Source organism: Chelonia mydas, chromosome 27 (assembly GCF_015237465.2).
Source record: "Chelonia mydas isolate rCheMyd1 chromosome 27, rCheMyd1.pri.v2, whole genome shotgun sequence".
NCBI classification, from domain to species: Eukaryota; Metazoa; Chordata; order Testudines; family Cheloniidae; genus Chelonia; species Chelonia mydas.
The window spans coordinates 5,871,829-5,896,821 of record NC_057860.1 but is presented as its reverse complement, the minus strand read 5'-3'; the positions used below and the strand labels follow the sequence as shown (position 1 = coordinate 5,896,821).

Below are 24,993 nucleotides of genomic sequence, written 5' to 3'. Positions count from 1 at the left end.
TGAGGTTTCTCTGGGGTGTAACACAAACAGGTAGAGAGGGTCAGAGGCTCCCTCCCACTTTAAACCTCCTTTGATCCCAGAGCTTGGGACCGGAGACAGCTTTAAGGAGGAGGGTGGCAAGAGGAAGGCCACTATACAGACTCAGGTAGGAACCCCTGAGTGATGTGCTGCTATGCAAGCATTTAGCTGCTTTGTGCCTCCATTTCCCCATCTGTACAATGGGGATAATGGCACTCTCCTCCCTCCCGAGGGGGGTCATGAGGGAAAATATATTAATGCCTGGGAGGCACTCAGATTCTACGGGCAATGGGGCTAGATAAGGGGTAGGGGAACTAAAAGCTAGTTTCCCTGTTCTTTCCTGGCTATCTCACCTCATGGATCGGGGCCGTCAGCTCTGTGACTTGCATCCAGAATCATGACACTCCTCCAAGTTCAAGCAGCCCTGGGCTTGAGGTATTCCGAGCTCTCCAGAGCCTTGACTTACCCCCCATGAGATACCGATCTCACTGGGGCTTCTGCCAAGCAGCTAAACCTGCCATGACACACCTGAAATTGTGGCCTCAGTACTGCCCCACCCTGACTGACTAGTGCCCTAAGTCCCCATTGTTGTGTAAGAGGTAGTGTAAAAAAGGTTAAACGATGGTTAACAAAGCACAATCGACTTTGGGATGCCCGGGACGTGGCAATTGCCACAAGCTTCATTCAACTCACCGGCTCCCAACCCAGCTCAGCGATGGGCATTAGACCTTGTGATTATGACCTCACCACGCTATGTGCCCAGACAATCCGTAACCCCCAGCAACACTTGTGACCCAGAGAGGCTTTTTGCCTGTTTTACGGCATGCCTGAGAGACAGACAGCAGATGCCATTCAAGAGACACCAACCTCTACCCACACGTTACCATCTCTAAGTACGTCACCATGGGGAACTGCCAGAGAGCAAAGGAACAGTGACCAGGGTGCTTAGCAGCAGACAGAGCCAGAAGGGTACCCAGAAGTCACCTACTACAGGACAGGCCCAACAAAGAAAGTAACAGAACGCCACTAGCTGTCACCTTCAGCCCCCAACTAAAACCTCTCCAGCGCATCATCAAGGATCTACAACCTATCCTGAAGGGCGATCCCTCACTCTCACAGACCTTGGGAGACAGGCCAGTCCTCGCTTACAGACAACCACCCAACCTGAAGCAAATACTCACCAGCAACTACACACCACACAACAGAAACACTAACCCAGGAACCTATCAGTGCAACAAACCGCGTTACCAACTCTATCCGCATAGCTATTCAAGGGACACCACCCTAGGATCTAACCACATCAGTCACATCATCGGGGGCTCGTTCATCTGCACATCTACAATGTGATATATGCCATCAGGTGCCAGCAGTGCCCCTCTGCCATGTACATTGGACAAACCGGACAGTCTCTACACAAAAGAATAAATGGACACAAATCAGACATCAAGAATTGTAACATTCAAAAACCAGTAGGAGAGCACTTCAATCTCCCTGGACACTCAATAACAGACTTAAAAGTGACCATTCTTCTACAAAAAAACTTGAAAAACAGACTTCAGTGAGCAAGTGCAGAACTAGAATTAATTTGCAAACTGGACAGCATCAAATTCGGCCTGAATAAAGACTGGGAGTGGCTTGGTCGCTACAAAAAATAATTTTCCCTCTGTTGATAGTCACACCTTCTTGTCAACTGTTGTGAATGGGCCACATCCACCATGATTCAATTGGCCTTGTTAGCACTACAAAAAGTAATTTCCCCTCTGTTGATATTCACCCCTTCTTGTCTACTGTTGGAAATGGGCCATATCCATCCTAATTGATTTGGCCTCATTAGCACTGACCCCCGCACTCAGTAAGGCAACTCCTATTTTTCATGCGTTGTGTATTTGTACCTGTCTACTGTATTTTCGACTCCATGCATCTGATGAAGTGGGGTTTAGCCCATGAAAGCTTATGCCCAAATAAATTTGTTAGTCTCGAAGGTGCCACAAGGATTCCTCGTTGTTTTTCCTGATACAGACTAACGCGGCTACCCCTCTGAGACTCTTTAATAAAGCTCTTGCTCACCGGGTCCTTGGGTCATTGGCTGGGCAGCACTCACTCCTCGCATGAATTGGCTCAAATTCACCTTCCCATCGGCTGTAAGGGAAAATCTGGCTCAGGCATTCGCCCAGTTTTCTGGCACCGATGCGAACGCTACCACGGAGCACAGGGAGACCTGAAAGACTCACCATCCACCGTCACGAATTTCAGCGCCTCCTGCAGTTCCTCATTGGTTAAGTAGATCCCCATGTGGACCAGGATGGAGTCCAGGTGACCAGGATCAACTCTGTCCCCTTTAAGTAGATAGAAGGATTAGGGGTTTTACTGTTTGCTTTCTTGTAGCTATGACAACCACTCCGAATTCTTACCCGGTGCACTTTCCCCGCTCCCTCCCGGGAAGCCCATAATTTGAAATAGCAGAGTCCCCTTAGACCTTTTGGCATCACCTCTTTGAGATGTAAAAACTCTCAATTAAGGCCACTGAGGCCAAATCCTCCTCTGACAGACACTGTTGCAAATCAGAAGTCTCTCCACTGGAGCCAGATCCCATCAATCAGTGTAGCTCCACCGACTTCAATGGATCTGGCCCAGCAGAGTTAAAATGGTGTAACACCAGTGTAACTGCACCCCAGCACCCAACCCACTCATCTTGGGCCAAATTCTGCTCTCAGCTACACCAGTGTGGATGTAGAGACTGACAGCAGAATTCACACCCATGTGAGTTGATGGTTTGCTACGTTTGAATAATGAAGTGCAATATACTAAGTGAAGGATCCTTTTGGCTTTTGCTGATGGTGCTGAAGGCACTGGTGAAATTCCCCCAGGCAGAGAAGAGAGCCAGCACAAGGGCTAAGTGCCATTTCAGTCCCATGAAAGACCTCCAGCTGGGCTTATATGGCGCAAGCCCTCTGCTCAGGGGTGAGCTCGACCCTTTGGGTAGATCAGGAAGTGAGGTTCTTGTTCAGACGTGTTGATCTAAAGTGATTATTGGAGCACCTCACCATCTTTACTGTATTCAGCCTCACAACATTAAAGAGACAGGGCAGTGCTATTCTCCTCATTTTACAGATGGGGAAACTGAGGCAGGATTTTTTTTTTAAAGGGCCAGATTTTTAAAAGGCATTTAGGGGCCTACAGATGCACGCCAGGGCTTAGTGGGATTTGCAATTTTTTTTAAAACTGTTACTAAGCACCTATCTACTTCTTTAGATGACTACCTACCTTTAAAAATCTGGCCCTAAGTGCCTTGTCCAAGACCATACTGGGAGTCTAGGGCAGAGTAGGGAATTGACCCCAGGTCTTTGGAGTTCCAGGCTAGCACCCTGAGCGCTGGGCCATCCTACCTCTCCTGTATGACTGTAAAACTGTTAATGCCACTGGGAATCAAAGTCCTGCCAGGCTCGGCTGGTTCTCGTGTTTTAATAAGAACTTTGAAATCGCCAGCACCTCAGGGGGAACTGCCTGCTCATGTTTAGAGGCAGACTCTGGCTCTTAAAAACTGCTGGTGGTAACAAATGTTGAGCTCAGTCCTGCAGTCTCTACTCACAGAAGTAGCCTCACTGACTTCTGGAGGCCTTACTCTTGCGAGTCGGATTTGCTGTATCATTCCCTTAAACCCCGTAACCCCGTGCTTGCTGCTTTTTTCCAGGATCCTGTTCCCTGTGTTCTCAGTGGGGCGGTTTAAGATGTGATATCAACATCTTTTCCACCAAGGGTAAGTCAAGTTCTGTTGGAAATGTATGACTCCAAGCATGCTGGAGCTGCGTGAAAGCCGGTGGTCTGGGGATCCTACAAGCCTGACTGACATGAGGAGCTCACCCTCCCATGTAGAGTCAGGGGGCCACCCCCCTGGACTCCATTCATTCAATAGGAATGCGGAGGGTTTTCCTAAGTGCAAAATCATTAAAAACTGGGGCCAGTATTTTCACAAGGGGGGGCCTGAAGTTATGTGCCCAAAGGTCCAGATCCTCAAAGGTAAAATGTAGGTGTCTAACTCCCATTGATTTCAATGGGAGTTCTGGGCATACGCAGCTTTGAGGAGTTGGGCCTAAGTCCATATGGAGGAACATAAATCAGCACCATCTTCTCCTGTTCAATTCCAGGGACGTGGGTGAGCGCTGAGCGCTTCTGGAAATTCAGCCACTTCCTTTAGAGGCTCCGACAGGAGCAGGGCTCGCTGGAAATCACAGCTCACTTGTGGGCACTGAGCACTCTTGAAAATCGGGGCCCAGCTGCCTACCTTTGGGCAGCCAGTTTTGAAAATCTTGGCTTGCCCTTGGAGGGTGGGGTTGTGAAAAGCAAAGTGCTCAGCATTGGCCTGACTTGGTGCCCAGGGAAGCCAATGGGAGCCGAGTCACATTCAACACCGAAGGCTTTTAAAGTGCACTCTAGGTGACCGAGGACAGGTCTACACTTAAAACGCTGTGTCGGCCCCGCTGCACTGCTGGAGCACTTTAATGAAGACGCTTTAAGTCACTGGGAGAGAGCTCTCCTGTCAGCAGAGTGACTCCACGTCCCCGAGAGGTGGCAGCTCTGTCGGTGGGAGAAGCAGTCTACAAGGGGGTGTTAGGTCAGTATAACTACGTTTAATTTTTCACACCCCTGCATGATATAGTTATACTGCTAGAGGTCTGTAGTGTAGACCTGGCCTTGGAAGCACTGACAGACAATGGGATTTGTGGTTGATATTTCCAAAGGAGCAGAAGGAAGGGAGGTGCCTAAATCCTGCTGAAATTCAGTGGGAGTTGGCCACTTAACGACTTTTGCTTCCTTTGAAATCCCAGCCTGTGGTCCTAAGTCACTTAGGCCAGATCTAAACCGCGACCGCTGTGTGCGTGCAGCGCTCTACGTGAAGACAAGCCCTTTGGCTACAGTGAGGGGAGAAATCCTCTCAGAGGGAACGAGAAGAAGGGTGGGATAGACGGCAGCCACAGAGTGGGGAGCATGGCTGGATTCAGCGTGAACAGCAGTAACTCCACTGAAGTCAATGGGGTCGCACCCACTCTCACTAGATCAGAAGATGGGTCTGTAACTCTGGCCATGAGATCAAAGCCCCTGAAGTATTTAAAGGCCAGTTCTGGAAAGAAGCTCCCCAAGGAGAACAGACAGGCCTGAACAAGCAGCTGCAGGAGAAGCCGCGTCCTCAGAAAAAAAAAACACGGAGAGCGACTATACATTGCTCTCTGATGGTCCAGGTAAGGCCACAGGCGAAGAGCACGTCTGTTCTTGCTTACTTTCGGCCTGGGAGGGTCTCCGCATACTCATCATGCTCTTCATAAATGCACTCAGGCTGACTGTCCCGTCTCCTGCGAAGGAAAGCACCACTCAGAGACAAGGGCCAGACACGGCCATGCGCAGGGAAGCAGCTGAGCGAATGGGGGCTGGGATTCTGGGCTCTGTTCCTCCTGCTTTACAGCACAAGAGCAGCTTCCAGCTCCTCGGCAATCCCTGCAGGCAGAGGGAATTGCCACATGGGGTAATGGCTCTATGCCACCCCGCATAGCCCCCTAGATAGAGGGCATAGGGTGGCATAGCTGGAGGGGAACTGTTGTGGCCAGGGAACCTGAGAGCTTTGGTTGTTCCCCGCTGCCCCCTTGAGGCCATCAGAGCTGGGTGTAAGTGAGAGCAGCCTTTGGGTCTAAGGGGGAAGGTTGGCTGAGGTGCGGGGGGGATGGGGTTCGCACCTTCGGCATGCTGAGGCAGTAGCAGGAGGGAGCAGACTCTAACCACCCCCACATTGGCAGCAGGAGGCCTTGCCCCACACAACAGGCTCTGATAACACAAACGGCCCAGAGTGGGAGTGAACATACTCACTGTCAACGGGGCTGTGCTTCAGCGCCTCCTGCAGCTCCTCCTGGGTTAAATGGATCCCCATGCTGGCCAGGATGGAGTCCAGGTGCCTCACATCCACTTTGTCCTCTGGGAACGGAGAGGAGAAGATTGGACTCTGCATAGGCTCATTAGTCCTACATTAAAGAATCATCCTGAAGAACTAAACCAGGCTTTCTTCCCTTACATGCAGCCAGGCTGGGGAGTGACACTTGGCAATATAAGGATAACATTAATAATAAAAACAATAACCCTTTGTTTTTTTCTCTATCTTACACACAGAAGAGTGAAATGAAACTTGTATCCATTCTGGGCGGAAGGGAAGTATCATCATTTATACAAGAGGGGAAACCGAGGCACAGCAATTACATTTTTATTCAAGGTCAGATGCAATTAGGTGATTTGCCCAAGTGTTTGCAGCACAGGAAGAAATAGACCCCAAGTATCTTGGCCTCTAGACCTATTCATATGTGCAAAACAGTCCTTCCCCTCTCTGCACGACCTGCTAAGGAGTACCGAAACCTTAAAAATATTATTGTCGTGCCTAGGAACCCAGTCACGTTCCAGGACCCCACGGTGCTAAGCACTGTACATACACAGGAAAGAAAAGGTCACTGCTTTAAAGAGCTTACATTCTATGGCCTAGTAGCGTAATTCCCGCAAAGTATAAGAGATTTACAGCAGCGATGAATTTAGCCCTAGTTGTTGGTTATTTATTATGTTTGAAAACTTTAGTAACGTATCTTAGACACAAACCCCTTATCCTCTTTGATAAAAGAGGTGAAAGCTGGTTGGGCTGGCATTGAGACTCATTTGATTTGTCCCCTATTGGGATGGACTCACCATGTAATTTGAATGCCCGAGACCCATCTACGAAAACAGGTCTTATATTCTGAATTAAGCTAAAGCAACTGTAAGCGTGGGGGGCAGATGAAATGCTTCGAAGACACCCTGAAACAAAACCTGCCCCAAGCGAACATTTCTGACTCGACCTTTGAGCAACAGGCAATGGACCGTTTTGCCTGGCGCTACGCTGTAAGGGTGGGAGCCCATGACTTTGAGAAGAATTGCGTGGAGCAGCTGGAAGCCCAGCGCCAGCCACAGACATAACGTGCAGCTCAATTAACACAACTAGGCAAATAGCTCTGTGACCATCATCATCTTTGATATCCTCTAGGATGGCACTGAAATCATCCTACATCTTTGCAAATACCCAGGAAACATGTAATACATTATTCAGCTAGAAGGGGAAAGAATCCGCTTCTAAGAAGTTTTTCACAATACTTAACTGAGGGCTTGTCTATACAGACGATTAGTGCGCAGTAAGCTGGTATGTAAATCTACAGCTCTCTAGCCTGCCATGCACTAATTGGCGGAGTGGACCCTGCTACCATTCACTAAAAGCTCTGTAGTTGCACTTTGATCTACTCCTATTTCAAGAGGGAGGTAGGAAATGTCTGAATTAAGGTCCACGACATAACCTTAACTCTGCCCCTTTGTGTGGATTCATTAGGAGACCATCTTTAATTACATGGTCACATAGTATTTTCTCCTGCCTCATTCAGCGTACTCTCCTTTTCCAATCATAAGTGTTATTAAGTTCTCACTCACCTTCCCCTGGGGGCAATTTCTGGACAGCCCTCACCTGCTTCATAAATTCACCCAAATTCACCTTCCTGTCCGCTGCAAGGTAAAGCACAGCTCAAAGTCAATGGAAATGACAAACAGACACTAAAGAAAAGAGGCAGAAGGGAATGGACATCATTGCTAAGTTCCGGTCAGACAAGAGACTTTATTCCTTCTAAAAGAAAACTGGAGGAATCCTTGAGAGGAGGAGGCATGGAGTTAGAATCAGAAAAGGGAGGGTATGAAGGATGGAGGATAGGTTCAACAATGGCTATTAGCCAAGATGGTCGGGGTGCAACCCAGCTCTGAGTGTCCCTAGCCTCTGATTGCCAGAGGCTGGGAGAGGATGACTGGGGATGGATCACTTGATGATTGTCTGTTCTGTTCACTCCCTCTGAAGAATCTGGCACTGGCCGCTGTCAGAAGACAGGATACTGGGCTAGATGCACCATTGGTCTGACCCCATCTGGCCATTCTTATGAAATTCAAGTGGCCATATCCTGAGCCCACTTGCACTGGTGTGAATACAGATTAACCCCGTTGGACCCGATTCTCATTTACACAATGATCACTTTACACTGTTCTAGATGTGGTGCAAAAATAGAAATGTGTCCTACCTTAAGGCCACTTTACATTGCCAGGATAGGGTAAAGTGGCCTTAGTGTAAATGAGACCCAGTCAATCAATCCATTGGTGATGGTGGCATTACCTAGATTTACACCAGTGTAAGTGGGAGCAGAATCTGGGCCTTGGATCAACTGTCCCTTGTCCCTATTGTGTACACATCACGTTACTTCTTTTTACATGCACAAATCACATGCAGCAGGGTTTCCAACGCTCTCCATCCATTTGTGCTGATTTCACGCCCCCTGTTGGAGAACACAGAGGAAGATTTGCAATACAAACCATCAACAGTAACATGTTTCAATGCTTCTTGCACCTCCTCATTGGTTAAATGGGCTCCCATTCTGTCCAGGATGGAGTCCAGGTTCTGGAGATCAACCTTATCCCCTGGGATACACGGGAAAGAGGTCTAATTTAGTCAATGGGGAGCTTTGCCTGAGTAAGGAAAGAGTAATAACATATAGTGGGTCGACAGAGAAAGAGAGAGACAATGTCAGGAAGATACAGATGAGAGCTGTCAGAGGCCATGTCTACACTGCCATTTAAAGTCAGGCTCAAGCCTAACCCCCCTTCTGTCTACACACAAATGGTGCTAACCCAGGGCTTGGACCCAGCAGCCCATCGTGGTGGATGGTCAGAGCCTGAGCCAAGCTGGGATCCAGAGTTCAAGCCCTATAGCTTTGCAGTATATATGCAGCCCCACTGGATGTGTGCTCTGGGAATTTGCCAAAAATATCCCAGAATCCCCCAGGCAGACTTACTTTGTTCTCAGGACAGTTAAGTTTACCCACCCTGCACCATGAACAAAGGGCTAAAGCAGCCATGTTTTTGGAGAGTGCTAGGAAGTCTGGGATATGGGTGGGTTGGACTCAGGCCCACATAATGCAGTGTAGACGCTGGAACCCAGGGTTCAACAGTTCCTAACCTGGGGACTCCTAGGCTAACAAAGCCAGGAGCTGCTAACGTGTGTTCTACTAACCCGGGGCTTACAATGCAGTGCAGACAGACCCTGGGAACACAGGAGAGAAAGGCACAGTGGCAGACAGTTCCCCGAAGAAAGAGCTGCAGGAGGCCTGAAGGAGAGCAGTAACGGGGAGCTGTCGGTGATGCGTTCTGAGGAAACCTGTTGGGAGGGCTGGCGAGAGCTGGGGATCCCTGGCAAAGTGCAGGAAGGCTCATGCAGAGGCCCTGAAGAATGAGGGGAAGAACCAGCTTGGTCAGGCCATACTGGGCCCAGGAGGGGTTGACTCTGGAGAAAGATCCCCAGGAGCAGGGATTAGACTCATAGGGCAGGCGGCCAGGGAGTGGAACATTGCAGGGAGGCCTCTAGGGGGAGACCTGACTTTGGGCTAGTGGAGAAGACTCGTGGGAGAGAGGGGGTGTTGGGACTCTCAGGTGGATGGCCTGCAGAGTGGGGGCCTGGAAGAGGCCAAAGGAACTGAGACCGACTGGCTAATAACGCTCAGGTGAGGGACCGGAGAATGGGATTGAAGAAGCTGCTGTGTTCCTTTGTTTTACTTCAGGGTTTTCAGAATAACTGATTTTACAATGATAAGGGATCTGCATGTGCTGCTGAGGTCAGATGCAGGAGGGCACCCACACCAGGCTTTCCCCAGAACAGAGCACACCAGGGATGGATGTGGGGAAAGAGCAGTTGTTCTCACTTACTCTCAGCCTGGGAGGGTCTCCGCGTACTCATCACGCTCTTCATAAACGCACTCAGGCCGACTTTGCCGTCTCCTGCAAGGGAAAGCACCAGTCAGAGACAAGGGCCGGACACGGCCATGGGCAGGGAAGCAGCTGTGCAAGCTGGGCCTCAGATTCTGGGCTTTGTTCCTCCTGCTTTACACTGCTTCAGTGTGACAAAGGCAGCCTCCAGCCATCAGGGAACCCTTGTCCACAGAGGAAATGGCCACGTGGGGCAATGGCTTTATGTCACTGCCCCACTGCAGCCTCCTGTACAGAGGGCTTATGCAGGGAATAGCTGGAGGGAAAGGGTCATGACCAGGGACCCTCAATGCTGTGGTTGTTCCCAGCTGCCCCCTTGAGGCCATAAAAGCTGGGTGTAAGTGAGAGCAGTCTGAGGGTCTAAGGAGGAAGATGGCTGAGGTGAGGCATGGGTGGGGTTAACTCCTTTGACAAGCTGATGGAGCAGCCTCCCCCACCACCTCTGCCCACCACCACATTGGCAGCAGGAGGCCTCGACCCACACAACGGGGCTCTGACAACACAAATGGAGACAGAATGGGAGCCCGAGTGGGGGACATGCTCACTGTCAACTGGGCTGTGCTTCAGTGCCTCCTGCAGCTCCTCCTGGGTTAAATGGATCCCCATGTTGGCCAGCACAGAGTCCAGGTTTCCCACATCCACTTTGTCCTCTGGAGATGGAGACCGCACTTGGTCTTTAAAGAAACATTTCGAACAACTGAACTAGGCATTATTCTGCTATGTGCAGCTAGGATGGGGATGGAGAGTCGACAATATAACAACAATAATAAAAAAACATTCCTTCCATCTGACTATCTAAAACCACTTCACACAGATTAGTGAAATACATCTTACGCTTGCCCTGGGAAACAGGGAAGAATTACCTCCATTTTACAGGAGGGGAAACCGAGACACAGACAGACTAAATGATTAGTTCCTGACACAAAGAGTTTTGCTCAAGCATTTGCAGCAGCGATTGGAAGAGAACCCAAGTTCCTTGGCCTCATGACCTATCCATATGGGCAAAACAATTCTTTCACTCTGTACACGACTTGCTAAATAACACTGAAACCTATCTCACTATTATGAGATAGTGGTGTAATGCCCCAGAAGCCAAGGGGAGTAATAGCAGGGCTGAATTTAGCCCTACACATCCCTTATTTACTATGTTAGAAAAATTCTGCAACGTATTTAGTCACAAACCCCTTATCCTCTTTGACATCCTTTACGATGGCATTTAAAGCATCCTGGATATCAGCAAATACACAGACTGTATCGTAAGTTATGCAGCTTGTGCGCCTAATAAAGCAAGAACTCCTAACATCATTAAGAAAAAGCATGAAGTGGAAAGAATCCAAACCATTAAGAATCTTGCCCTTCTAATTAATTTTTCATGATAGTTAACGGAATCCTTTGTTTCAAGCCAAAATATCGTAGATAAGTAGTTGTCCGTTAGAGCAGTTTCTCTTAGCTTTGTATCCTTGAGAGCTTAGTCACGCATTACAAGTATTAGTATTACGTACGAAAACCTCTGGTAAAAGAACGCTAATAGGGCCCCAATCCCACAATCACTAATGGATGGTACCCATGGGACTTCAATGAGACTTAATGTGAGAAGTCCAGTCTATGCCCATTTGCAGGATCAAGGCCTAAGGTTACGAAGTCATGTACTCAAGAGTTAAAACGGCCATAATTAAGGTAGCTGATGTAACCTTAACTCTGCCCCCTTGTGTGGCTTCATTAGGAAATGTCTTTAATCACACAATCACATAACACTTTTTTCCCCAAAGGGCTCCTGCATCATTAAGACTACGTTCATCTACCACCCATCTGTATTATTAGACTCTCACTCACCTCCTTCCAGGGACAATTTCTGGACATTTTTCACCTCCTTCATAAATTTACCCATATTCACCTTTCCGTCAGCTGTAAGGTAAAGCACAGCTCAGGGTCAAAGGAAATGACAAACACACACAGAAGGACAAAGAGGCAGAGCAGCATTGAGCTCACTGCTATAGATCAGGTAAGGTAGCACTGGAAGACACACTTCCACGTAAGTTGCTTTGAACTGTCTTCATTCGAAACGGAAACTGGATGGAATCCTGGCAAAGGGTCACAGTGCTGGGACTGGGAACGGGTGGACACGACATTCAAAGGGCAAGATCCTGCTCCTGTATCCAGTGACGTAAATCCAGATTAACTCCATTGGAGCAGAGTCTCATTTACGCAACGGTCATTTCACATTACTTTAGTCAGTGCACACATATCATTCAATCTGACTTTAAGGCCCCTTCACACTGCGAGCGTGGGGGAAATTGGCCTTTGTGTAAATGGACATCAGTCAATCAGTTCACTGACAGCAGTGAGGTTACGCCAGATTTACACCAGCGTAAGTGGGAGAAGAAGCTGAGGCTAGGACTGATTGTCCCTTGTCTGTATTGTGCACACATCTCACCACTGTCTTCTGACAAGCACACAGCACGAACACACAGCAGGATTTCCAAGGTTCCCCATCAATTCTGCTGACTTCAAGCCCCACCAAAAAACAGTGTGGTTTGCAATACCCACCATCAACGGTCAAATGTTTCAGCACCTCCTGCAGCTCCTCATTGGTTAAATGGACCCCCATGCTGTCCAGGATGTAGTCCAGGTTCTGGATATAAACGTTGTCTCCTAAGTTACATGGGAAAGACCTATAATTTAGTCCATGGGGAGCTTTGCCTGAGTGAGGAGAGAGTAATAATGGAGTCAGGACCTCAGGGTTTGGCTTGTGCAAAGAATGGGCAAGGTCCCCCCACTTTAACTCTCGTCTATACCTGTCTCCTACTGTCTGGGCAGGGGCACACCAATAATGAATGTGCAGAGAGAGCATCTGTAGTCACTTACTCTGGGCCCGGGAGGGTCTCCGTGTACTCATCATGCTCTTCATAAAAGCACTCAGGCTGACCTTGCCATCTGCTGTAAGTAAGGGAAGGCAACACTCAGAGACAAAGGCCACAAAAGGACATGGGCAGCTGAGCGAGTGGGGCCTGGGGTTCTGGGTTCGGTTCCTCCTGTTTTATAGCTCCCTCGTGGCACAAAGGCAGCTTCCAGCTACCCGGGAATCCCTGCGCACCGAGGCAATGGCCACATAGGGCTCTGGCTGTATGGCCCTGCCCCACTGCAGCCTCCTGTAGAGAGGGGTAGGGGGGAATAGCTGGAGGGGAAGGGGCATGGCCTGGGAATCTTCACACTCTAGCTGTTCCCAGCTGCCCCCTTGAGGACAAAAAAGCTGGATGTAAGCGAGAGCAGCATTTAGATCTAAAGAGGAAGAGCAGCTGAGGTGAGGTGAGGGTGGGGTTAGCACCTTTGACAAGCCCAGGCAGCACTAGGAGGGAGCAGACTCCCCCAGTGCTTCTGCCCACCACCACGTTGGCAGCAGGAGGCCTCGCCCTACACAACGGGGCTCTGACAACAGCTCCGGCTGCACAAACAGAGCCAGAGAGGGAGCGGTCATGCTCACTGTCAACGCGGCTGTGCTTCAGCGCCTCCTGCAGCTCCTCCTGGGTTAAATGGATCCCCATGTTGGCCAGGATGGAGTCCAGGTTCCCCACATCCACTTTGTCCTCTGCGAAGAGAGAGAAAATATTGGAATCTGCACTGGTTCAGTACTTGAATGTTTAACAATCATCCCAGACAACTAAACTATGCATTACTCCCCTACATGCAGCCAGGATGAGAGAGAGATTTAGCAATATATGAATCATAATATAATAATAATAGTAATCTGTCCTAGATGAGGAGTTATTGGTAAGCACAATCCCTCTGTGCTTAGTATCCTTGACAGTTCACTAGCATATCACAAGTATTATTTAAAAAAAAGGAGTACTAGTGGCACCTTAGAGACTAACAAATTTATTTGAGCATAAGCTTTCGTGAGCTACAGCTCACTTCATCGGATGCATTCCTCACGAAAGCTCATACTCAAATAAATTTGTTAGTCTCTAAGGTGCCACAAGTCCTCCTGTTCTTTTTGCAGATACAGACTAACACGGCTGCTACTCTGAAACAAGAATTATTATTACTCTGTACAAAGTCCTCTGGTAAATGAATGCTATTCCAACCCCCTACACTACAAACAGTCCTGAATGTGCTTAACTTTACTTCAAGGAGACTTCACATGAGAAAAGCAAAACCAGCGCATGTTTGCAGGATCAGGGCCTAAGGTTACAAAGTCAGGCACTCAAGAGTGAGGAAGGGCCAGAATTAAGGGCTCTGGTGTAACCTTAACTCTGCCCCTTGTGCAGATTCATTAAAAGGTGGTTTTTAACTACATGATGACACCCTATTTTTTCCAGAGAACACCAGCCTCATTCAGGTCACTCTCTTCTAACCTCTCTCTGGATTATTGGATGGTCACTCACCTTCCCCTGGGGGCAATTTCTGGACAGTCCTCACTGCCTCCATAAATTCTCCCAAATTCACCTTCCCGTCAGCTGCAAGGTAAAGCACAGCTCAGAGTCACAGGAAATGACAGACACTAAAGAACACAGAGGCTGAGGGGCAGGTTGATCAGCTAAAATTCAGGTTGATTAGCACAGAAAGGAGATAAATTGCCATAGTTTACTTAGAACTTCCTTCATTCTACATGGAAAAACTGAGGAATGCAGGGTTTCCAATGCTCACCATCATTTCTGCTGATTTCAAGCCCCCCACTAGAGAACGCAGAGCAAGATTTGAAATACCAACCATCAACAGTCACATGTTTCAGCGCCTCTTGCAGCTCCTCACTGGCTAAATGGACCCCCATGCTACGCAGGATGTCACCCAGGTTCTGGAGATCCACTTTATCCCCTAGGACACATGGGAAAGAGGTACAGTTTAGCCCACGGGGCAGCTTGACTGAGTCAGGAGAGTGCAATAATGGCGTGAGGACCTCAGGGTTGGTTGGGGCAGAGAATATGCAAGTCCTTCCGCGTACTTTAACCGGATCGACACCTCTCTCCAAGTGTCAGGGTGGGGACACATCAGCCTTGCGTCTGTTCTCACTTACTCTCCGCCTGGGAGGGTCTCCGCGTATTCATCACACTCTTCATAAACGCACTCAGGCCGACTTTGCCGTCTCCTGCAAGGGAAAGCACCACTCAGAGACAAGGGCCGGACCTGGCCATGGGCAGGGAAGCAGCTGAGCGAGTGAGGCCTGGGATTCCAGGTTCTGTTCCTCCTGCATTATAGCACCCCTGTGTCACAAAGGCAGCTTCCAGCTACTCAGGAACCTCTGGGGACACAGGAAATGGCCACATGGGGTTCTGGCTCTATGGTCCTGCCCCACTGCAGCCTCCTGCACAGAAGGCACATGGGGGGAATAACTGGAGGGGAAGGGCCATGGCCTGGGTACCTCAATGCTCTGGTTGTTCCCAGTTACCCAGCTGAGGCCATAAGAGCTGGCTGCAAGAGAGAGCAGCCTGAGGGTGTAAGGGGGAAGACGGGTGAGGCAAGGGTGGAGTTAGCACCTTTGACATGCCCAGGTAGTTCTAGGAAGGAGCAGCCACCCCCACCACCATGCTGGCAGCAGGAAGCCTCCACCCACACAAGGGGCTCTGACAACACAAACGGAGCCAGAGTGGGAGTGGACATGCTCACTGTCAACCGGGCTGTGCTTCAGTGCCTCCTGCAGCTCCTCCTGGGTTAAATGGATCCCCATGCTGGCCAGGACAGAGTCCAGGTTCCCCACATCCACTTTGTCCTCTGGGAACGGAGAGGAAATAACACTGGAATCCGCACTGGTTCATGACTTGTACATTTAACAGTCATCCCGCACAACTAAGCTAGGCCCTATTCCCCTTTGGGCAGACAGGACGCGCAAGAGATTTGATGATATAGAAATAATATCAATAATCCTTTGTCTTTCTCTAGCACCTTCTATGTGAGGATCTCACTGCCCTTTCCACACATTTGTCAAATAAATCTCACTCTCCCCCTGGGAAGGGAAACTGAGGCACAGCACGTTTAAGTGGTTTGTTCAAGGTCACACATCATTAGACGATTGGCTCAAAGTTTGCAGCAGAGGTGGGGAATGCAGGCCTGGTGTTTTGGCTTCCAGAGCTATCCTTTAGCCACCAAACCATCCTTCCTGTCTGTGCTACGTGGTAAGTGATACTGAAACCTTAAAAGTCTATGAGCTGGTGGTGCAATTCCACTGAAGTCTAAGGGAGTTTCTGCAGGGAATTTGCTTTCGTGAGCTACAGCTCACTTCATCTGATGCATTCAGTGGAAAATACAGTGGGGAGATTTATATACACAGAGAACATGAAACAGTGGGTGTTACCATACATACTGTAAGGAGAGTGACCACTTAAGATGAGCTAATACCAGCAGGAGACGCGGGGGAGGAGGGGGGAAGAAAACCTTTTGTAGTGATAATCAAAGTGGGCCATTTCCAGCAGTTGACAAGAACGTCTGAGGAGCTCCTGCTGGTATTAGCTCATCTTAAGCGATCACTCTCCTTACAGTGTGTATGGTAACACCCATTGTTTCATGTTCTCTGTGTATATAAATCTCCCCACTGTATTTTCCACTGAATGCATCCGATGAAGTGAGCTGTAGCTCACGAAAGCTTATGCTCAAATAAATTTGTTAGTCTCTAAGGTGCCACAAGTACTCCTTTTCTTTTTGCGAATACAGACTAACACGGCTGCTACTCTGAAACCTGCAGGGAATTTGGCTCTTGGTGCTGGTTATTCATTATGTTTGACAACATGGTAGTGTTTCTCTGGTGTCCTTAGACTGGCATTGAAATCGTTCGGCCTCTTTGCAAATCCACAGAGAACTTATCATATGCTATTCAAGTTGGGCACCGAATAAATCAAGAACTCTCAACATGATCAAGAAAAAACCTGAAGTGGAAAGAATCCATCCATTAAAAATCCTGCCCTTCTGGCTAATTATTCCAAGATAGTTAACTGACTCCGTTGTTTCACACGGCACAGCCCCTACATTTTAGATAAGTAGTTATCTGCGAGCACGGTTTCTCTTAGGTTTGTATCCTGGAGAGCTCACTAATGTATCATATGGATTATTATTGCTACATTCAAAAACTTCAGTTAAAGGTACACTATTAAGCCCCCAATCCCACAAACACTAAAGCTTCTGCTTAACTTCACTCTGTGACTTCACTGAGACTTCATGCGAGTGAGTTGGACCTGTGCATATTTACAAGATCAAAGCCTAAGGTTACTAAGTCAGATACTCTAGAGTGAGGAAAGCAGCAACTGAGGTTGCTTAAGTAACCTTAACTCTGCCCCCTTATGTGGATTCATTAGGAGATAGCCTTTAATTACCTGATCACATAGCACTCCCCCCCCCCCCCATGTGTCTCCTGCCTCATTCAGTGCAGTTCCATCTATCCATCTGTATTTTTAGCTTCTCACTTACCCGCACCTGGGGGCAATTTCTGGATAGTCTTCACTCCCTTCATAAATTCGCGCAAATTCACCTTCCCATTGGCTGCAAGACAAAGCACAGCTCAGAGTCAAAGGAAGCAACACACACGGAAGAACACAGAGACAGATGGGAATTGACCTGATTGCTGTAGTTCAGGTCGGTTAGCACTGGACGGAGACACTTTGACATAAGTGACTAAGAACTTTCTTCTTTCTAAAAGAAAAACGGCTGGCATTCTTGAAAGGGTCAGAGTTCTAGGATCGGAAAAGGGAGGGTATGAAATTTAAAAGGGTCAGATCATGATCCCCTTTCCAGGCATGTCAATCCAGATGAACCCCCCTAAGTCAAATTCTCATTTACACTGTGGTCACTTTAAACTCTTCTAATTGTGGGTGCAAATATAAATTTAATCCAACTTTAAGGCCCCTTTAAACTGCCAAGGTGGGGTAAAGCTGCCTTAATGTAAATGGGAATCAGTCAGTCGGTCCGCAGGTGGCAGTGGCATGCCTTAGATTTACCCCTTCGTACGTGGGAGCAGAATCTGGGCCCAGGATTTATTTTAAACAGATTGATTGTCCCTGTTGCCTATTGTGCACACATCACACCACTGGGTTTTGACAAGCACAACGCACAAGCAGGATTTCAAACCCTCCCTGTCAATTCTGCTGATTTCAGGGTCCCCCCCTCCCGCAAAGAACACAGAGTGAGTTTTGAAAGACCAACCATCAAGAGTAGCATGTTTCAGCACCTCCTGCAGCTCCCCATTGGTTAAATGGACCCCCATGCTGTCCAGGATGGAGTCCAGGTTCTGGAGATCCACTGTATCCCCTAGGATAGGTGGGGAAGATTTAATCATTGGGGAGGTTTGCCAGAGTAAGAAGAAAGTAATAATGGTGTACGGACCTCAGGGGCTGGGGCTTGGCTGTGCCTTTAAATGACTCTTCCCAAAGATGGAACCATGCAGGGGTACTGGTTCTGGGCTGTCTTAGGACCACATCCTGCAAAGTGCTGAATGTCCCCAGCTCCCAACAAGTGCCAGAGGGTAATGGCATCTCAGGGGAGGCTGCCATTTGGGCCTGGATTTTCAAATGTGCCCCAGGGCGTTAGATGCCAATGCCCATCGACTCCCAGGTCGACGCCTAACTCCTTGAGGTCCCTTTGAAAATCCCAGCATGTGTGAATCTTTGTGCCACCAGCCACATGGGTCTCAGTACTGAAGCAACATTTCCGGCCAATCGTAAAGCAGGAATCCAGTGCCACCCACACGCGTGGAATGTCATGCTGACAGGTGTAGTCACTGTTCCATTGACACGCAGCTTTGTCCACCCGCCCGTCCTTAGCCACTTGGGTTGCAGTAGCCCTGACTTACTTTCACACCAGGAAGGCCGCTGGGTGCCCATCACGCTCTCCATAAAGTGTTTCAAATCCACCTTTCCGTCCGCTGCAAGACGAAACGCAGATCAGAGACAGACGGCAAGGTAGATGCTACGTCTGCACCTGGCCCTGGGGGAGTGATTCCTGGCTGGAGGAGACAGACTCATGCCAGCGCTGACTGAGCTAGCGTGCTGAGAACCGGGTGTGACCACGGGGCACAACCAGCAGGAGAGGCTAGCCCCCTGAGTATGTACCTGTCTGAGACCCCAGGCCAGTACTCCGGGTCACTAGCTCCTCCCACCCCTTGTGCTACCTCGGCTACACTTTATTTTTAGCGTGAGTACGAGTATTTCTCTCACATTCCATGAGAGCTATTGTGAGTATTTCTCTTCCAGCCAGGAATCAAACCCCCAGCTCCAAGGGCAGACATGCCCAAAGGCTGTGGCCTATTAACATTGCTCTGGCAGCATAAGGAAAGCTTTAAAGTGTATTTATTGTGTATTTAGTACTAAAACCCATGAAAATTTGCAAAGGGAAATTGGGATTTTCCCAGTTCATTTCACCTGACAGCGAGGTGGGGCTGGGAAAGGGGGCGAGTTCTCTGCGTCTCGACGCAGGGGGGTTCAGTGATTTATTCATGCTGCTGTCCCTCCGTATTGAAAAGCAGGAAATGGGCCAACAATACGTGCTAGGAGAAGAGGAAATGGGACTTATGGGAACATGGGAAAGGGACTAAAAATGAACAATCCCAGAGGGGATCATCCCCCACACAGTGGAGGGTTTGAGCTGAAATGGATCAGCTATCTCTTAGGCAGACTGACTCCAGGCCTGCGTGTTCTGACACGTGTGTGTGTGCGCGTGTACACCCTGTACACACGCACGTGTGCTTGTCAGAACACTGGTGCACACGCGCAACCCTGGAATCAGGGCCTGCAGCAGAGCCAGGTTCCGGGCAACCAAGCTCCACAGCCCAGCACAGCAGCTCAACAGCGGCTCCAAAGCATTTGCCGAGGACTGTGATAGCTCCTGCTCCTGCCGTGGCCCCAGCCTGGCCTCTCTGTGCCGTAGCGTTTGTGGAGAATCCACTCTGCGGGCCGTGCTGGTCTTGGAGAGTCCGGAGTCCAGCAGCCGGCTCACGTCAGTCCACTCCAGTTTCGGCTGGGTCTAGAGAGTGCCGTTAGATACACTGCAGGCTGTGTTCTGCAAGCTACACTATTAAACCAGCCGTCCGGGGAATCTTACTTTAAAATGATACACTGGGTCTGTGTGATTCATTGCAGCAGCTCCTAATCTGCTGGGATACGTCATCCAGGTGATCTGCTCCTGCCCCTTGGCGCTGATTCCTGACTTCTGATTCCGGCTCTGACCCTGGGCTCCGATTCCTGACGACTGACTCCTACCCAACCACTAAGGGTATGTCTTCACTACCCGCCGGATCAGTGGGCAGCGAGCAATCCAGCAGGGATTGATTTATCGTGTCTAGTCTAGATTACGTAATTTAGCTCAATCCCCCCCAGTGTAGACCAGGGCTAAGCCCGACTGCCCAAGTCCCGGTCACTGACAACCTGCGTGTGCACACCCCTCCCCTCCCAGCTCCAGCTGAAGAACAGAGAGGGACATGCCACGTTACTCACCACCACGAGTAACACCCCCCAGCGCCTTCTGAAACTCCTCATCAGTTAAATGGATCCCCGTGTTGGCTAGAATGGAGTCCAGGTTATCGACATCAACCTTTTCCCCTTTGGATAGAGGGGGGAAAGAATGCATAACATGGTGTCATGTCTCTGAGGAAGACGTCATTCTGTGCACCGGTTCACGACAGTAAATGCTGGAAGCGTTATCCATCTGACACTAGGTGGGAAATCCGGGGGCTCGGAAGGCCTTTATCCAGCATAGAGTTAGCCAGGTCACTGAATGCTCCTATTCTGGCATGAGATTTTTTTTATGGCTGTGTAAAGTCAGGAGTAGAGGTGTGCAAAACATAACAGATCCAAGGGCTGGCATACACACAATCTGTGCACTGATGGAGCAAAGTCAGCTTCTAAACCGGGGATCTCAAACTCAAATCACCATGAGGGCCACATGAGGACTAGTACATTGGCCTGAGGGCCGCATCACTGACACCTTTTCATACAACGATGCAAAAGTATAGTCAAAAATGAAAAAAATGAAGAGTAATATAGCATGCTATGAAAAGTCAATGTATTAACTTTTTAAAAACTGTAATAAAATGTAAACACTCAGTAATGCACCTCACTCAAACGACAAAACATGCATTTACTTTTAGAATTACTTCGGTTAAAGCTCCATCCCTGCCCCTGGCCCCGCCCCCACTCCGCCCCTTCCATGAGGCCCTGCCCCTGCCCCACCTCTTCCCCACCCCCATTCCAACCCCTTCCCCAAAGTCCCCCCCCCCCAATTCTGCCCCCTCTCTGCCCCATTCCAACCCCTTCCCCAAATCCCCGCCCCAGCCCCGCCTCTTCTCCGCCTCCTCCCCTGAGCATGCCCCGCTCCTCCCCGCTCCCTCACAGAAAGTCCTAAGTGCCGCCAAACAGCTGTTTGGCAGCGGGAAGCGCTGGGAGGTAGGCAGAGGAGCGGGGACGCGGCACGCTTGGGGGGAGGAAAGGGGGGCGGGGGGTGAGGGGAGCTTGGCTGCTGGTGGAGTTGGTGCCTAGGGAAGGTCGCAGGAAATAATTCCATGGGCTGCATGTGGCCTGTGGGCCGTGTGTTTGAGACACCTGTTCTAAACTGATGCAACTCCTGTGTGTGGACGCTTTTATTTCGGATTAAGAGAGCTATACAGAAACAGGGCACAAGTCAGTAAAAAAAAAAAAATACCCACTTAAGGAAACCAGTGTAAGGCTCTCAGTTGGATTTCAGAGTGTCCACTCAAGGGGGCTCTATTGATTTAACTTAATCAGTTTCCAAACCGGTTAACTCAGTGCATGAAGTGTGTGTAGACGAGACCTAAGGCCACTTTCCACCTTGCTGGTGGTGTAAAAGGGCATCCAGGTGGGTGTTCATTTTATTTACACTCATTTCAAGGCCCCTCTCCCCTACCACAGTGGTGTAAAACCACCTCAGTGTAAACAGGAATCAAGCCCAAAGGTTCCCACCAATGATGTCAACTGGAGTGGCAGGCGCTCAGCATTCCTGACTCGGACTGCTCTGGTTCTCATCCCTCTGAGGCCTCGCCCTGTCCCTTGCAGGTTTTGGCCCCGAGGTGTGCCCACAGAGGTGATGGCTGAGGTTTTCAGTTCTGCCATTCACTGCAATAGGAGCTGTGCCTCTAAATCCCTTAGGCCGCTTTGAAAATCTCAGCTAATGATCCTACGAAGCCTCCCTGGACCAGAGCTCCCTGCTCTGTGGGTAGTGACTGTACGACTGGCCCTGACATGCCCAGAGCTCACAAACTGAAATCAGGGCCGGGGGGGGGGAACTGCACAGCTCCAGCAGGACCTCGATTTTAGTTCTGGTCAGAAAGGCAGCACCTCCAGCAACCCTTTAACACCACGCCGGGGCTGTGGTGAAGCAGATACCACGGTGACGCGTGCAGTACAAAAGCCAAGATCCACGGGAGAGTGACACCTACTGATTCCCCAGCATCTCTTCCTAACCCTGTGCTCAGACATCAGGACAGGCCTGTCTGTGGGTGTGTCTACACTGCAATCAGTGGCGTGGGTAGACATACCCGTGCTAGCTTTACCTGCATTCATGGCTAAAAGTAGCAGTGTAGATACAACAGCAAGGGCTTCAGCACCCTGGATGGGCTTGTACGGCCTTGGCTGAAGCCTAGACTGCTGCTTCTACACTGCTATTTTTAAGCCATGCTAGTTTGGGTGCGTCTACCAGGGCGGCAACCACCCTTTGGCTTGCAGTGGAGACATACCCTTAAGAGGGAAGAATGCAGCCCAGTCAATCTTTGCACCATCAATCAGTCCAGTGACTCAAAACTCTTCAGCACATCGAATCATATCACAGCCTCCAGCTACGTACAGAGAAAAGACCCAGGAGATTGCATGCTGTAGAACTGTCTTACATACGCCCAGAGAAAGGCAACTAAAACAGAACAGAATGTGACACCTTCCGGTCATCATCCACCATCCATCTTCATTCGACAGTCGCCACTCACCTTCAGCTTCGGACAATCGCTGGACACTCTTCATGAATTCACTCAAATTCACCTTCCCCTCCACTGCAGGGGAGAACAGGCAGAGAGAAAGGCAGAACAGGAGAGCTGGTTGGCACAACCTCAGGGAACAGTTTTCCCAGTGGAAAAGGCACTTTGGTCAAAATCAAAACAGCTCATGGGAACATGTCAATTTCAAGGACATTTGCCATTGGAAACCATCTAAATGAATAATTCTGACTCTCATTTTGTTTCAGTAATGTCAAAACATCTCAGAGCAATAAGGTAAACCCATTTGCTTCAACTTTATCATTTCATTTTGTTTAGACTTTTTATTATAGTAAATATTCATTTAATTGTATATATAATATTAAATATAATAAAATACAGTATATGTTTTGACATTATTGAAAGGGATATTTTTACCACATCAAAACCAAAACATTTTCGCATTGTCAAAACCAAGTGATTTGTCATTAGAGAAACAAAATCTTCCGATGTTTCTGAATAGAATTCTTTCGGATTTTCCGTTCTGCAACAAATTTCAACTTTTCATTCCAGTTTGGAACAAACCCATGTTTCTGAAATGCTGGAATTTCTTGTCAAATGGAAAATTTTGGCCTAAATTTGTGCAAATAATGAAAGTTAGTGAGCCCAATTCTCCTTTGCCCCTTGTGATGCAAAGTAAGTCATTCCGGTAGCATTTCACACCCAATTTGCACTGGTGTGAATGGCTACACATGGTGAAATGCAAGGGATGGCTAGGGCCAGTGAAATTAGCATTAGATATTTTAACTTCATGTGGTACAAATTTCTCTCCTCTCTTTCCCCTCCAACCCTGGGTGAGCGGGAGGGGAAAGGAAATGAGAGGCAGGGGAGGGAAAAGGCTCTTCTGAGCCCTGCAAGTGGCTGTAACGGATTTATCTGCATTTGCATCGCCAGAAGACATTCTGGAAGATGGGCATTCTGGGACAGACTGGTACAGAGTCCTGCGGGTTAAACACGCAAAGGACAAATCCTGTGTTACTGAGAGTGCTGCTATGCAGCTGCCCTATTTACTACAGCCTAGTAGGTGGCGAGAAGCCTGACAGGGGAACATGTTGCTAAGTGATGAGGATCATACACAAGCCCGTGTGTCCTCAGACACGCCCACTCCTGCCCTGGTGAGAGAAGGAGCATGCAGGAGGCTTTGAGAACCACTCAAGTGCAGAGGATACACGTGGAAAGGGAAATCTGGCTGATGGTGCCACAGGAATGGGGTGAGAGTGCACTGAGCAAAGAGAGGCTCCTGGTTTGCACTGGCAAGGGGAAGTAGATCCCTTTATACAGATGTACCCAACTCCCTCTTGGGACAAGCATCAGTACGAAAGCACATGCGTCTCCAGAGATATCTGTAATGCTCACCATCTATGTCCGTGTGCTTCAGCGCCTGCTGGAGCTCCTCTTCAGTTAAAAAGATCCCCATGTTGCCCAGAATGAAGTCCAGGTGACTCGTAGCAACCCTGTCCCCTTGGACGGCGAGAGACAAAGGATTAAATGCTAAAATCCTAGCAAGGTTTCACATGGCTGGGAAACATTGACTGGACACTGGACAGAAGGGTACATCCACTCTGCAAGCCAAGGCGTGATCGCAGCACATGTAGACAGACCCACACTAGCTCTGATCTAGCTAGCGTGAATAACAATAGCCGTGAAGCTGCAGCCACTTGGGCTGTACGAGCCCAGCCAGGATGCTGGGTATGTACTCGAGTGACTAGCCTGTACTGCAGCGGCTTCACTGTGATTGTTATCGGGGCGAGAAAGATGAGCGCTATCCTTGGCTTGGTGTGTATGTGCTGCAGTCACACCTCTGACTTCAGTGTGGACAGACTGCGATTGGATCTGCTTGGTGTGTTGCTCAGTAAATTTATTAGCAATGGGCCTAATAAATAAACTCTCTTGGCTGGTTTGTCCCTGGGCTTCCCCTCAAAGCAGCAGAGGATTTGGGTGAAATTCTGCCAGGTGCAGAGGGCCTGGACACTACTTACGTCCTATGTGGAGAGTTTAAGTAGGACGTATGCGTTGCTCAGACCTTGTGCTGGTCACTGGGACAGGTTTCACATTCGGGGCACCCAGGAAAATGAAAACTCCTTTCTTGATGGCTAGATCGTCACTAGTGACAATTAAAATGTTCAATTTCAAAGCATAAATCCTCCACTACTTGAGCTGAAGGACCAGATCTG

The 24,993-nt window shown here is 49.0% G+C and overlaps 1 protein-coding gene and 1 long non-coding RNA gene across 2 annotated transcripts; both read right to left on the bottom strand.

Annotated features, from left to right (window-relative positions):
* Nucleotides 1-7,254: 7,254 nt before the first annotated feature.
* Nucleotides 7,255-12,509, bottom strand: LOC122463899 (calmodulin-4-like). Its single transcript, XM_043536572.1, has 7 exons — nucleotides 12,415-12,509; nucleotides 11,701-11,772; nucleotides 10,413-10,541; nucleotides 9,808-9,879; nucleotides 8,422-8,526; nucleotides 7,501-7,572; nucleotides 7,255-7,319 (listed from the first exon to the last, which is right to left on the bottom strand). Exons 1-7 carry the CDS (start codon nucleotides 12,473-12,475, stop codon nucleotides 7,255-7,257), a joined length of 576 nt encoding a protein of 191 aa, XP_043392507.1. The 5' UTR covers nucleotides 12,476-12,509.
* Nucleotides 12,510-14,241: 1,732 nt separating this feature from the next.
* EFCAB13 lies at nucleotides 14,242-24,236 on the bottom strand. The gene is made up of 10 exons (XR_005223490.2): nucleotides 24,176-24,236; nucleotides 22,775-22,837; nucleotides 20,277-20,381; nucleotides 18,638-18,709; nucleotides 17,992-18,096; nucleotides 17,260-17,331; nucleotides 15,469-15,573; nucleotides 14,879-14,950; nucleotides 14,575-14,679; nucleotides 14,242-14,321 (listed from the first exon to the last, which is right to left on the bottom strand). It is a non-coding gene; the product is annotated as an EF-hand calcium binding domain 13 (long non-coding RNA).
* Nucleotides 24,237-24,993: the final 757 nt, after the last annotated feature.